The sequence below is a fragment of the Bombus terrestris genome, chromosome 15, assembly GCF_910591885.1.
Source record: "Bombus terrestris chromosome 15, iyBomTerr1.2, whole genome shotgun sequence".
In the NCBI taxonomy this organism is placed as follows: domain Eukaryota; kingdom Metazoa; phylum Arthropoda; class Insecta; order Hymenoptera; family Apidae; genus Bombus; species Bombus terrestris.
In genome coordinates this window covers 218,642-233,109 of record NC_063283.1, presented here as the reverse complement: position 1 = coordinate 233,109, position 14,468 = coordinate 218,642, and the positions used below count along the sequence as shown (strand labels likewise).

The 14,468-nt window shown below is 38.0% G+C and overlaps 3 protein-coding genes across 5 annotated transcripts in view; 1 reads left to right on the top strand and 2 right to left on the bottom strand.

Annotated features, from left to right (window-relative positions):
• Window positions 1–4,737, bottom strand: part of LOC100650342 (disintegrin and metalloproteinase domain-containing protein 10) — an 85,837-nt gene extending 81,100 nt beyond the window's left edge. For all 3 annotated transcript variants that reach the window (XM_012316620.3, XM_003400922.4, XM_012316621.3), the window contains exon 1: window positions 3,902–4,737. In XM_012316620.3, coding sequence (XP_012172010.1) covers window positions 3,902–3,980 — 79 coding nt within the window. In that variant the 5' untranslated portion in view covers window positions 3,981–4,737. The remainder of the gene's footprint in view (window positions 1–3,901) is intronic.
• Window positions 4,738–5,868: 1,131 nt separating this feature from the next.
• Window positions 5,869–7,178, top strand: LOC100651617 (the record flags this gene model as incomplete). Its single annotated transcript, XM_020866774.2, has 1 exon — window positions 5,869–7,178. A coding segment is annotated over one exon (948 nt), but the record flags the coding sequence as incomplete, so codon positions are not given.
• A 61-nt stretch (window positions 7,179–7,239) lies between these two features.
• LOC100651502 (homeobox protein ceh-19) lies at window positions 7,240–13,503 on the bottom strand. The gene is made up of 4 exons (XM_012316619.3): window positions 12,187–13,503; window positions 11,611–11,769; window positions 8,883–8,986; window positions 7,240–7,820 (listed from the first exon to the last, which is right to left on the bottom strand). The coding sequence occupies exons 1-4, from the start codon at window positions 12,629–12,631 to the stop codon at window positions 7,515–7,517; spliced, it is 1,014 nt and encodes a 337-aa protein (XP_012172009.2). The 5' UTR covers window positions 12,632–13,503; the 3' UTR covers window positions 7,240–7,514.
• Window positions 13,504–14,468: the final 965 nt, after the last annotated feature.

Genomic DNA, 14,468 nt, shown 5'->3' with positions numbered 1-14,468 from the left:
ACGGCTAAGCTATAGAGTAAACTCAAATTATCGAATTTTCAACCATGTACCCGGCTATGTATCGAAAAAAATCGCAGAGACTAGGTTTGTACGGGGAACTTTGTTGCACAGTCTATTAGGTACGGGTTACGCCATCTAACACCCCTGTGACTATAAGAACAGAACATCTGTTTGGTTCTGACATGTGGCTGTATGAGCGTATGATAATGCTTGCGCGAAGGGTGAGTGACAGTACCCACTTAGGAGAAACAGTCCAGAGAGAATCAATCGCGAACCATCTGTTTGAAAAGTTGAAAACAGATCTACGAATTACGATCGCGTATGCGCGCCAAAAGACTGTCAAACTGCTAGTTTCATTTTTGTTGTTACTTCATCGTTAGTTTCTTACGGACACGACAATTCTCAATTTACCAGCCACGCATTAAGCCTATATCTTCTTTGGCTTCGAATAAAAATATGTTTACATCGTGATTAAAAAAATTAAAAAAATTTAAAAAAATACTGAAACAGCGACATGCGTGAAAATCTTTATATTTTCTTTCCATTTTAGTCATATAGAAGTCTATTGATACCTAAAAGCTTGGTACGCAGCAAGTAGAGACTACGCAAAAAGACATTTCGATAACAAAGAAACATTTTCTTCTCATCTTCTACGATCTAGAGTCCATAAATTTGTTTCTAGAAAGAAACCTATTTTTGTACGAAAATATTTGAACTCTGTTTTTTATTCTACATATTATATTCATGTAGAATATATTTATAAGGTATTTTAATGTATTTACGTAGTTCTCCTTTGGATAATATCGAATGAAAAGCAAGGAATCTAAGGTGAAACGTACGAAAGACGGAAAAGTTTGAGTTTTGGCAAAGGGATGCGGCGTTATTGCTATTGGACTTTCGTTCTTTCGCATATGTATATATCCGTATATCCTGGATGATGACGCGGCAGCACGCGGTCCGCAAAGAACAAGTCCAACGAGGTAAAAGTGATGCAACACAACTGGATAACAACTGTTTCGTCACGTTTCCGTCGCGAAACCGCCCGCTGTTGAGAGAGCAGTGTTCACGGCCGTGTCTATCTCATCTAGAACCCGCACGAAAGCATTGACCTTACCGAAACCGGCTTCCGCAGGATATTTTTCAACGCTATTTTCGCATTTCAATTTCAATTACGAAGTTGTTGATGATCGGCAAACTGGAAAAAAGTTATTCGAACAAAAAGATCCTTTTCGAGAACGAAAGAATTTCCGCGATACCAGCGATTTCGCACGCAACCAACGAAATAGAGCCGTTAAAAAATAACAACAACATGGCAAACCATTTTCTTTCTTTCTTCCTCTCTTTCGTTAAACAAGACACAAGCGTCTACGACCATACATTGAAAAAAATGTAAAAATCTAATCCAAATCTTATCCTGGCGTTATCCTCGATTACATTGCATTACATATACATACATGTATGTATACACGAGACTTTCACGATACTAAAAATATCATGATATAAAACGCGCAAGCAAAACCGACATATCTATATACTACGACAAGGTAATAATCTTGAATTTGCTATGAACAAGACAACCACGGCTTAATACCGAGTTAATTACGTTAGAAATCAGAAGCCGAACCTGACTAACTAACTGAATTCGCTATCGAACTTGTGCAGTAAGCTTGCTTTACGGACAACCGCAGTACGAATATCGAATCCGTCTCTCAGTATCTACTTGCTGAAACCAACAACTTTCCTATAAACAAATCGAATTATTAAACGGAAAAAGTTGGCATATACTCGTTTCTTAATTGTAGATTGCACGCGTAATTCGACGTGTTTCGACGAAGCGCATTTTTGGCATTGGGCACGAAAAATGCACGCTGAAATAACTCGAAGTAAAGTTACTAATTGTAAGATAAAATAAAATTTTATTGGACGTAAAACCATTGCTCGTGCGCGTGTGATTTATAAACTACTTAAATAAAATAAGTATACGATCTAGCCGAAGGGACGATCTATCATCGTCCGAGTTGTATTCGATAGCGTACGTAGCAACGAAGCTGCACGAAAGGTTACTACGTTTCTAGACCGTCCTGAAACTAAAAAGTCTTGTCTTAGGTGGAACAACTACGCGAAAAATGTTACGTGAAATTTCCGACGCGAAACATTTATGTTACTCGATTTTCGATCGTGCATTTTCCAAAGGCCAACGCAATTTCTCGAATGAAATATACGAAGATGGCCGCAACGTGCCGCGCTTAAAGATTTGCCAAAGTTGCTACAGCTTTCTACGGGCATCGTAAGATAGTTTCACCGAAGAATTGAAAACTTGGGAAAAGAAAAATCGATCCTTTGTCCTTGAGATATGGCCCCGGGGCCAACAAAACGACTTGCCTATCACGGTTAACTGCGTCTTTATATTCTAGATGCATTGCGCGAACCGATGCCGCCCATTTTGCTCGCATTCCCTTCTTTCCTTGGCAATCGGAATTTGCCCGAAAAATATTCCACGATAGCGATAACTCATTTCCCTTTGCCGTCGGACGCTAACCTAAGAAAATCCATTTCGAATCGAGACAATCAAAATGGATGGATATTTTTTCAACGTTTTATCATACGTCAAACTAATAAATATTAGTTACCCATTTTATCGGCAGCTGCTAATATCCTCATCGTCATTCAACATGTTCGACTTACTAAATACATGTAACGCGTTACTGTGCATGTAAATTACGCTTTTTACACATTATAAAGATCAAAGTCGTATCAAATTCGACGCAAAATCGTTAAACATTTTAATTGCGATTCTCTAATATAATAATCTCTAATAGTTCCGCTCTTTTTTTCTGCTTGACTTTTAGTTTCAGATAGATAACGTAGCGGCGCACTCGCCAGTATATAACTAGTATCACCATCACATACGTGAGCTAGTGGTCCTTAATTGGAACTTCCGGCGGGGGTAATTTTACGATTTACACTCTGGAGAAGAGTGTCTCTCTTTATCAAACACAGAAATTCTTCGCCGATGTAGGTCGAAAAATCTACGAATGAAAATTCCCGATAAATAAATGATTTTCCAATGCGCGATATATACGTATACACGTATGTGTACACACGCACGCGCGCGCACGCGCACGCGCGTATTTAATATATACGTATGTATTAAATTAAATTGGAAAATTAGAAAGATAAACTGTACTTGCCACGGTCTACGAGTCTCCGATATAAATATTCGAAGAAACGTTATCTATGATTTCAACGAATTCATTGTGAGTCAGAAAAATCCGCTTAGTGTGTCTTTCCGTTCTTAGAAATAGAACGGAAATCCGTGCTTCAAGTTTTAAAAAAATTCTTTGTCAAAGATTAAGACGCATAACGAGCTCGATCTTTGTATCTTATAACCGTAGAGTGTAATTTTAGTATATAAAAACTGACAAAGTCGTATATTGACACGAAGAAGCGGCGTATGTATGGAATACGGTTTCGCATGGTCGACAATTTCGCTTTAATGCAGAAAAAATGAAGAGAAAAGGTATAGGCGTTCTCAAAAAAACAGGCACCGCACTTGGTTTTCCTTTGAAAGAATTCGAGAGAAATGTGCGAGACACGCTCTTCGTGAAAGGATGATTCATGAGACGTGGAGACGGACGAGACACACACGCATACGGGACACGGATGCGGATCCGCGCATATATTGTGCATGTATATGGGCATAGATAGGCGCGTATGCATATGTCATCGGGCCAATAGCACACTTCGCAGGCTAGACGAGAAGCAAGATAAGAACGTGCATTTTGCACGAAATACCGATCTATCGATGCGCGATTAACGATTTTAACTAATTTCTATCGTTCTAGGTATGATTCAACGTATGTCAAGGAGCACGAAGCAAATCAAATTTATATACGCTTACCGCTTTCGATATAAGGAACCAGCAACAGCAACAGGAGAAAAAGAACATATCCACACGTATCACTGATCATCGTAACCATATTCTCTCCCACGATTAGACGTCGTTGGCTAGATATTGGCACCACCTCGCGAATACGCGCAAACAACAATAAACAAAACAACAACGCGACGACGCGAGGAAATAGCGAGTGGTAATCGGCAACAGTTCCAACAAGACGATACAGGGAACGCGACGTAAAGACAACCGACGAAACGTTGCCTCGTACACTCGATGCACCGTGATCAAAGACCAACCAATATTTCCAGTGTATTCAGCACTCAGCCTGCATAGCAACTAGATCGGGCACACAGCAGCACACATTCGATGGTGTTTTCACTGACGTTACGTTACGTTAGGAACGCGTACTGTTGTTGGCGCGCGCGACTTTACGGAGCAACCTAATCACACGCGTCGTTCGGGAACCGAGAGAAAATGACGGACGGCCACGGCACACAGGACACACGGCACGTCTCGGTTCAGAGCTGACCAACTTACGCCATCGTTTTCCACCGATATTATCACTTGCACGCGGACAGTCCTTACCATCGACGATCCGCCCCTCGTAACCTTTTTTCCGTTGCACGATATTCGACTTTCTCGTTTCTCCTATGTTTCTTCGCTATTTACTTCTCTGCCATTCGTTTGGCCTCGCTGTCTCACAATCGTTGTAACAGCTGACCGCTCTTTATCTCACACTCTTTTACCAGATGATTCGAGATTTAGCTGACGCATCGCATCAGCAACAAAACACACACACGACATCGGCTAGTCGCCACCGTTGCCACTGACAGTCCTACCACCGCTGCGACTTTGATTCCCCTGTCTCGTTTATCATGTACCGTTGGTTTGTCGCTCTATCGTCAGAGGGCGACACGTACCACTTCGTTCCATACGTGCTATCCTAAACGCACGACGTCATTCGCGTTCACGATCGCACAACCAGTGGCGTTAAACGTTCAGCCTGGTTCAGCATAATCGTTTCTTACATAATTCTTTATCGCGTGCAAACATGCGTCTAACGTCGAAATAAATATTCCGGTACATATCATATTAAATAATAGTACAGGCATTTTTACACAAATTTTATCGTCAATTTTAATTTCTATATCATCGATGCTCTTCGGCAGCCGTTAAAAATACATCATATTGAAGGAGAATGAACGTAAACAGATACAAGACACGAATTATCGTAGTGCTTTATAAAATAGTAATTGATAATTAATCCGTAAACTAATGGAAATGTTTTCAAAGCACGAGATGATGACAGAGAGTAAATTTCCTCTCTGATAAAAATACGCGTGCTAAGCTTATGCGGAAATAGAAACTTTTACATTTACGTGGTTGGGCGCCCTTCGAGTTCTCGTATAACCGGGAGTTTTAAAATCCCAATATGCACCAAATTTTAATATCACCTATCGCAACATGATTCGTTGTTCATTTGCACAAAATTTCGGTAAATAATTTTGTTACTAATAATTCTTGTATATATTATAATAGATACAAATGTAACTATACGAATAAAAAACTAACCTTTCATCGTTGATAAAATTATCTTTGCGAAAGCTATACAGAATAAAAAATATGCAAATGTTCATATAGAAGGGAATGCGACCTTTTCTTGACAGAAAAGATGCATCCAATATCGATTAATCGTAATTTAATCGTTGATCCATAATACCAGTCTCCGTAATTAAAATGTAACCTAATGAGATCGGTAAAAAGATATACTATACCGGTCTGTCTCGTTCATTAACAACGATGTCAGAGATTCAATTTGCAAATATAAATCAATATCCGAAATATAATAGACGGAATAACGAAGAAAGAAATGGTTTTAAACCTGCACAGAGCGTTGCGCGAAATTCATCGGAATACAGTTCAAGTAAATTTATCGCATAAAACATAATTCTGTTTTATTAGATTATTAATTTCGTCCCGTAACAGCACAACCAGTATCGGAAAGAGGTACGAATTCTCGGAAAATTCGAGGAAAAGAAAGAAGGGAAGAAGGGGGAAGAGAGAACGTCCAAACTGCAAATTCTACGGCCAACAAAAGGCCTGATAATGCAGCTAAGAGGATTTACCAATGGTGTACCCAGTGTTGCGGAAAGAAAAAAACTAAGATAGTCAGAGCGGGCAAATCCAAGTCAAATTTCTTTAAACGTTTGAAAGAAGAATGTAAGAAGCGTAAGAAGAAAAAGAAAAAGACTACTTTTAGCGAAGAACGTAGTGTTTCACCGATACGATACGAAGAACGTCGCGTTTCTCCGGTACAACACGAAGACGTAGTTAGGGAAACCTCGAGAGAAGAGAAGGACGAAAGATACGACGAATCGAAAGGTGCGAAGGAAGTCAGGAAGAGGAAGAAGAAGAGAAAGAAAGATGTTTCTGAACCACCTGTTCGTGTGTTTCAAACGGATCAGGAAGAGAAAGTAATCGATGATCGTGCTTCCGAGTTAGGGATAGATTTCACCAAAAGCTGTTGTTATCTATGCGCTCAAAACACAATGGCGATCGCGGCAGCAATGTCTAAGATAGGAAAGTTCCATATGTCCATACAAGCTTCTACCAAAGAAACGTTAACCTGTGACAAAAGTTGTAGCCCAACTATGCATGTTAGAACCGTACAGTCATCCGTTAAGGTAAAAATGCGCGATATGGGTACTCTGCACCCTGATAAAAAAAAGAGCAAAAGGTCAAGGCCGAAGTTAAAGCTCAAAAAGAAGCTTAATATTCTTCCAAGATTAAAATTTCCCGCGTATCCAAAAGTACGAACCGTCGCTTGCGGAACAGATAAATCGATGAAACATAATAATATACCACAATGTAGAACAAAGCGTGGGGCCAACTGCGTAACCGACGCTAATCTAACGTAAAATGATTAAAAAAGAAAAAAAAAAAAAAAATCGATGACAAACGAAGAAACCTTTTATTTGATAAAAAGATATTCAGTTTCACACGTCCGTACGGCTGAAGATTTGAAACTTCGTTTGTCGACAAAGTTTCTTATAAAGCACCTAAGAAAAGTCCTTTCTTCGTTCGATTTAAGGAAGACCTACATACATACGTTCCTACGCACGTAGCATTAGGTATCTTACCTAATACTATTTATAACTTAAACACAGCCGTGTCTAATTCTTCTTTCTCGCATATATTTTATAATACTATATAAATAAATTAGTTTGATTCTCGGGAAATGTTTTTATTCTGGATAGCTTAATCTTCGTGTTTTCCCTCGTCGTTTAACTTTCCTCCACTGAGCGTTCAACAGATACATCATACTCCGAGACAAGCAAAGATTCTTTTAATGTTTCATTTATTGTAGTTGTAATTTATGTACACAAAATGTTTACCTCATGCATTTTTGGCAACATAAATTTGTATTTTACAGCTGTCTAACTAACAATTAGAACTATTTAGACGTCCAGCATGTCTTCGATCGTCAGTATGAAATCATCGTAAGTATATACGTTGGATAGAGAAATTGAGTCTTAATCGCACCATAGACGAGGTACATTGCACTTGATTCGCGCTCGTGTCTCATGTCGGCTAAGTAGTTCGAATCGATATTCGTTCAAACAGCATCCGGCGATGATGCCACAGATCGTGATGGTATCGCCATCGCGTTAATATTGGCGTCATCTGACGCCGAAGTTCCAAACACAAGCGGCGTAGTATAGTACGGTAATAAAGAGTACTGAGCTGGTGGAAAGTATGCCGATGGGAAAAGCCCTTGCCTTTGGGCAATCTTTAATCTGGAGGTAAGTTGTTTCTTCCACTTGGTGCGACGATTTTGAAACCATGTTTTTATTTGTACTTCTGTCAAATTTAGGGATTTCGACAGTTCCATTCGTTTGCTCACACTTAAATACTTGTCGATCTACAAAAGAAACGTACCTATTAACTTTTATTATAGATTGCAACTCTATAGTTCCTAACAACCGAACCAATTTTATAGATAAGATAGAATCTTCATAGAGAATTATTATTTGAAATCCAATATTTTGGAAATGTTGCCTTTATCATCGTTATCATTTAAACAGTCATAAAACCCATATGGAAAATTTCACTTCAGTTATCGCTTATTTAAGGGGCATGTTTCGTCTGAAATAAAGCCACAGCGTCGAGATTTTATACTATTTTGTATCGACATTTTAATTAATCGAAAGGAGGGATGCGAATATTCAAAGTGCAAACCACTTATTTTAGCTTATTTTAAAGCTGTGAATTTGGCCACAATTCCCGACAAGATAAATAACGTAAAAAGATATTTGACAAACCGAGGATCGTTGAGAGAGTGACATTTCGAAACTCGCGTGAATTTTTTGACGTTAGTAAACGGTTAAACAGAAAATATTTAGTATAGGAATATATGTTTTCTTAGCACGTGTGTAAAAGTATAGGTCAATTGGTTTAATGTTTACACCTTACACGATGGATACTGTTTTGTACAAATTTTAGTCAACCGTGAAGTTTGCTCATAATTATTTTTTAGAATTACGAACATATCTAAGTTAAATAGAGAAAGAAAAAGTTGCCAGCTTATCTCTGTTGACATCTTTAATTATCTACTAGCTTTTTCTTTTGTAATAAGAACGTTCGTGTCATGGATTCGTATCCGACACAGTATGGTAGTTTACTTTCTGAAATTTCGATAACAATTTAACGATTTAACAACAATTTGTTGAATTTTAAATGGGATATCCGTAGAAGAAAATCTGTAAATTTGTTCGTTGCTTATGGTAGGTGGAAACGAAAAAATGTTTTCCAAATGATAACAACTTGTACAAAGTTAGTACCCCGTAGCTTTCTTAGTCGAAAGTTTCTTTTTGATAATGATGAAATTAATAAAGCGATTGTTGCGCGCGTGCAATGAAACAACAAAAGTAAAATTATTTATGCATTTGTTAAATATCTTAATTGAAAGATACATTTAATATACCTTAAATTCCGCTTCAAGTCTTTCCAACTGTTTCGCACTGTACGCTTGACGTGGTTTTCTGTCGATCCCCGGTTTTCTGGATCGTCTTCCACTCGGTTTGGGCGCTAAAACGTTTAATATTTCACAGTATTTAAAAGGATAGGAATATCTTCCTCTAATTGTAAGCATGAGAATTTCAGTGAAATTAAGTATTAAATTGACTATGCACGTCCAAAGAGATGACAGTTGACATTCTCGAAGATTTATAGTCGTGATAATAAAAATTTAACATTATAATCATGTCTCTTAATTGTTTCACTAACTTTGCCAGCTTGTACTCAATTACCACTTTCTTCGATTCGGCCTGCTCATTGGACCACGACTAGAGTTACCAAGCGTGTCTAAAACATGTGGGATTGTTTGAGGAACGTGTGACATCTTACTGTCAATACGAGGCAGAATGTGGCAAAGAGCTGGACAAACAGTTTATACCGAGGAACGTTTGGATGCGATTATCATTATAGTGCAAAGAAGTTCCACATATTTCCGTTCAAGGGGTTATATGAGGTATTATACCGTTGTTAGTCACATTTAGATAATACGACACTGCGGTATATCTGACATAAAAAAATACACAAAGAGAACGTATTAATTATAATTGTACAATTTTCACGCTAACAACTTCATTGTTGCTTCAAGTACGTATGTATATACAAATAGGATAAATAGGCTTAACGGTGATTAAATTTTACAAATTTATGTTTACAAATGTTAAAAATATAATACAATCTTAATAAAAAATGATTACTTAATTAAACGTACACGTTGATTTAATATTCGAATGTACGTTAGAATGTACATTTTTCGTTCACGCTCTCCGATAAAATTGAATAAACCATAAATAGCTTACTTTATTATTTGCAAGAATTCGATCGTATATGATGATACAATGAGATGGAAAGCCTTCCAACTTTATAACGGATACCTATTATATATTACGATGTCAATGGAGAAATCGTAACGGTCGTTTCGAAATATAATTTTTTGACATTTACCACTCTCGTGAAACGGTTATAATCGTTTCTGGTAAAATGGTTATCCTGGAATTCTGAAAATCGCGATGACTTCACATAGAAATAGAGACTTCTTCTTTTTCCCCTTGTTTAATGTTCAGTTAGCTACTCGGCCCTTACACTCTAAACCAACAAATAGATGTCGCATGTTTGCACACAAGACCTTTTGTATTTTCTTGTAAATCTTTCGAGCGTATCGAAGACTGCTACAAATAGCAATGCTTTGCTTCTTGGCAATTTTCCATACATCTACGACTTCCCTTCTCTCTATGTTTAAACTATAAATAAAACACATTTTCAAGGAAACTAAACTGAACAAAAAAAAAGAAAAAAAATAGAGAAAAAGAAAAAAGAAAAAAGAAATACAATGAAATTACGAATAGGAAAGTAGAGAAAATGAAAAAATACTATGGTTTAGGTGAAAACAAGAAACGTTATTTGTTATTTAGCGTTAGTTAACATTAAGTTATACGTATATATTTATGACTATGTTTGTTCGGAACGAAACTTTATTCAAGTCGTTACGCTTGCACGAATCAATCGACTTTCACGCGTCTATCCGAATTAATCGAATTGCCATAATAGACGCTCGTTTCGATTAATCGGAATGAATCGTTCGTGCGAATTGATCATATTTCCTAGAAGTCCAGAAACTATTGGCCAAAAAGGGAACGTAGCGACGAAGAAAGAAAACTGACGGAGTAAAGATTTACGAGTGTACGCAGACATTTAGCACTTCTCCGGAAGGTAGTTAGAGTAACGTCGCTGATAAATGGGCTTCTAACAGCATGGCGGATAGTAGCGAAAGAAGAGAAACAACGATGGCGGATTGAAGTCTCCGACGTATATTATTCGCTTATTTTCACAGTCATACGAAGACGATATGAAAGAAACTTGCTTAAGTATGTATCAGATCGACGAGTAACGCGATAGACAATGACAAGTTTGTCCGCTCACGTTTGTTTGCTGCAACAGCTATGAATTTCCGTAATTTTATACGATATATATACATATATATATATATATGTGTGTATGTATATGTATGTAACTTTGATCAAGTAGATAGACGAAATCTATTTCGAAATCTAGCAATCTTTCTTTCTTTACATGTACCTGGTTTACTCGGCGCAAGCAATATTTTCGTAACATTCCTCGAAAGGCATATCCGAAATCTCTATGCTCTATATCCGAATATTAGTACGTTAGACGAGAGAACAAGGTTAAACAATTCAATATACAAAAATAACAAAAGCTCGATACTCGAACAACGAAATATTTTACACCTGACCGGTAATACAGCAAAATTAAGGGGATACAACACCCTAGCTGTTAATGCGACGTTCGCGTGTCGAAAAGCTGTTACTATAGACGCCTCGAGTAATCTCCGATATTCCCTTTGAGCCGAGAAAGAACTCACCGATTTCGCTTTTCTCGGCATTGTTCGCGAAAATGGAATTACGCCGATAAGTTATTACGAACAGGTAATTAGAATCTTTTGTCGTAATAAAAAGGAATTGCTGCCGAACGTTTTATGCTTCGACGGAAAATTTGATAAGTTATAATTTTCTGGTATCGTGGTAGAAATTGGCACGTCGCGTTGCATAATTTGCGATTCAATTTTTAACCTAGTTGAACATATAACAACGATTGGTACGACAGATTTTGGCCGAACTCACCTTGTAGACCAAACAGTTGACCAGGTTTTGATTGAGCGAACCAACTGTTATATAAAATGGATGCAGAAGCAAGGGATGTCGCCGAATACGCGGAAGGATCTGAAAGTGTGACTTCCGAATACGATAATCCCGCCGATGCGTATAATCCTGTGTTCATATCTGTAAAAACAAATAATTCATCGCGAGCTTGTGATTTTTCCTTACTTCTTTTTATCAGTTTTTCTGATCTTTTGTCTATATCCATTATAAAATACTTGGCTGATTCTTTGCGGGAAGATTCATTCTCATCGAGAGACTGTAAAACATTGGATTTTACGAACGGCCGTGCAATAATATAGTAATATTAATACAGAGACGTTAATAAATATTCCAAAATTCTTTCAAATCGTTAATATTAAGCCTAGACGGGATAACTTTGCATAATAAATAACCAAAGTCGAATGTAAACAAACGAGTTTATCCTCGCGGTGTAACAAAATATATTATCCGCTTTTCTAAATCCGACAAATAATCAATCCGCTGAGATAGCAGAGAACAAGGGAAGGAATTAATACTTTGTCGTTATAATCGTTTTACCGGATTGCGTAGCTGATACGGCTGTTGGTCTGATAAATTGATTTTCTTCCATTTTCGCCTCTCTTTCTTCTTGATCTTCTTCTCTGTCATCGGTATAATTTAAATTAGAAGGTACTTGGATATTTTTCGTTTCGCGTCTGCCAAGAATGTTGTCGATCGTAAAGGCACTAGCCGCGGCAACCGGTGACGAATTTTTTCTTTCTATTTGCTTCCTACGAATCTCTTTGTAACTTTCGCTACTCGAATCGGATGCACATTCCATCGTATCTTGATGGTTGTTTGGCGTTTTCGCGAATCGTTCGCGATCATCCCTCGTTCGCTCGTAAACGTTATCGACAAAGCGAATCTCTTTTATATCTTGTTTCACGGACGACCGTCGCAGATCATAGATCTCATCGCTCGCCTTACTGTGATTTTGATAAAGCTCCATCGTCGGTAATGTCATTGGACTTTCTATTTCCAAGTTCTTAATTTCTAATTTCAGCCGACCTAAGCACGCATTCGAAATGCTCGATAACACCAAGCTTGATTTACAAATTGCATCTCACGGTTCTTTCTTTCGAAACTATTTCACGTAGTGCACATTTTCTACGACGATCACAAAGTAGATCGTTGTTCAAAACAGCGACTACCAATTTCTATACACTGGTACGTTCGTATTTTAACACAGTCTAATGTAACAACGATTTCATCGTACCGTTCGTTAAACGTCAAACGTTAAACGTTAAACGACTTGCGATTCGATATACGTTACTTTAAAACACGATATTCATTAAACTTATCTTCGGTTAATCTTTGCACCGCATCGAACATCTAATCGACGGCTAATCGGCCTCTCGACCTTTCGAAAGCAAGTACTTCGATATGTATGACAGGTGGCACGTGTCTGTGGTCCAGAAGAACCTCCCAGCTTCCCCACCATCAGTTCCTGAGGGAAGGTCATCTCGCGATGCTGGACTAACATCTCGCACCAGGAACCCCCACTTGTTTCTGTTACCCGATCGGAGTAGGGGTCAAAAGCTTATTCACACTGGTTTAACGTTGCTTTACTATCATATACCGCGATAAATCGATATACCTATCCTGCTGCTAAACATTTTCAGACGTTTCTTCCTTCCCGATTTACCCTTCAACGTCTGATACGCGAGCAATACATATTATTCCTCTGCAACCTACGAGTTTGAGCCTCTTGAATTCTACACGCAATAACCATATTTTTCGGCAAATGCGTGCATAAGGATTTGTCTTTCATCTTAAATTCATCGAATTTAAAATAAATCGAAAGAAGAAGAAAGAAAGAAAGACAAAATAAAATACGATTAAAATAAACATGATACCGTACCGCAATACACCGCTAGCCTGTATCGATAGTTTTGAGCGAATATAAAATCCAATTTTCCATTTCCATTCCATTCCATTCCATTCTGGTATCCAGATTCCATTTCTAGCGTCGCTCGTTTTACGTAAATCGTTAATTGACCGTTCGAAACGCAGATTTATCTTAAGACGATCGTAAAACGTGAAATTCTATTTTACGTGATATCACAATCACGCAATTCGATGTAAGAACATCGTCATTGTCATCTTTACGTACACTATCTCGAAGATATATCCAAGATATTATACATTACAGTTTAATAGGGTGATATGCGCAGTAGCAAACTTCATCTACCGAAAAAGAATTCATCAGGGATCAGAAAGCGAAGCTGTGATTGGCTCTTGGAAGCGCATGCTCTTCCGTAGCGTCCGCCTTCTTCGACCCCTCTATTTCAGGGCTTTATGTCAGCAAACTAATGGTTCCTTCTCTATCCCATATATGTATGTACACTCTACTCTACGGCTATGGATAAACGCTTCTGCCATACAGAGAACGACGTGAAAAAGTACCGCAAAACACTTCTTCACGCGTTTACCAAACTTCTTACAGTGGTTCTCACCGGCAGGTTTAGATATTTTATCGATACTTTAAACAGCGCGAAAAAGAATTTTCGTATCACGCGTCCCGTATAAACGTGCAAAATTTCTATCAAATTCGTACATTTTATAAAAACTCGGGTTTCTTATCGCTCCTAATACGGCAAACACCGTTGTATCTAGTTGTCTCGTGTAAGCAACGTTCAAAGTGCCAATTACTACGAACTAAGTTGTAAAGAAATTTGAAGTTTGCAACTTTTCATTTCATCGAACCATATCGAGCCATTTCTGTTTAGATAAGATGCTGAAAATGTCGAGCATTTCTGACAAAAGCGGTACCATTAGTTTCCGACCAACACCGGTCCGAT

Excerpts from the sequence above, each read along its gene's own strand:
- LOC100651502 (XM_012316619.3), bottom strand. The coding sequence starts at position 12,631 with ATGACATTACCGACGATGGAGCTTTATCAAAATCACAGTAAGGCGAGC. Across the intron at positions 11,770-12,186 it reads CGTATCAGCTACGCAATCCG|ATATGAACACAGGATTATAC; the intron begins GTAAAACGATTA and ends TTGTTTTTACAG. Across the intron at positions 7,821-8,882 it reads GACTTGAAGCGGAATTTAAG|ATCGACAAGTATTTAAGTGT; the intron begins GTATATTAAATG and ends TTTCTTTTGTAG.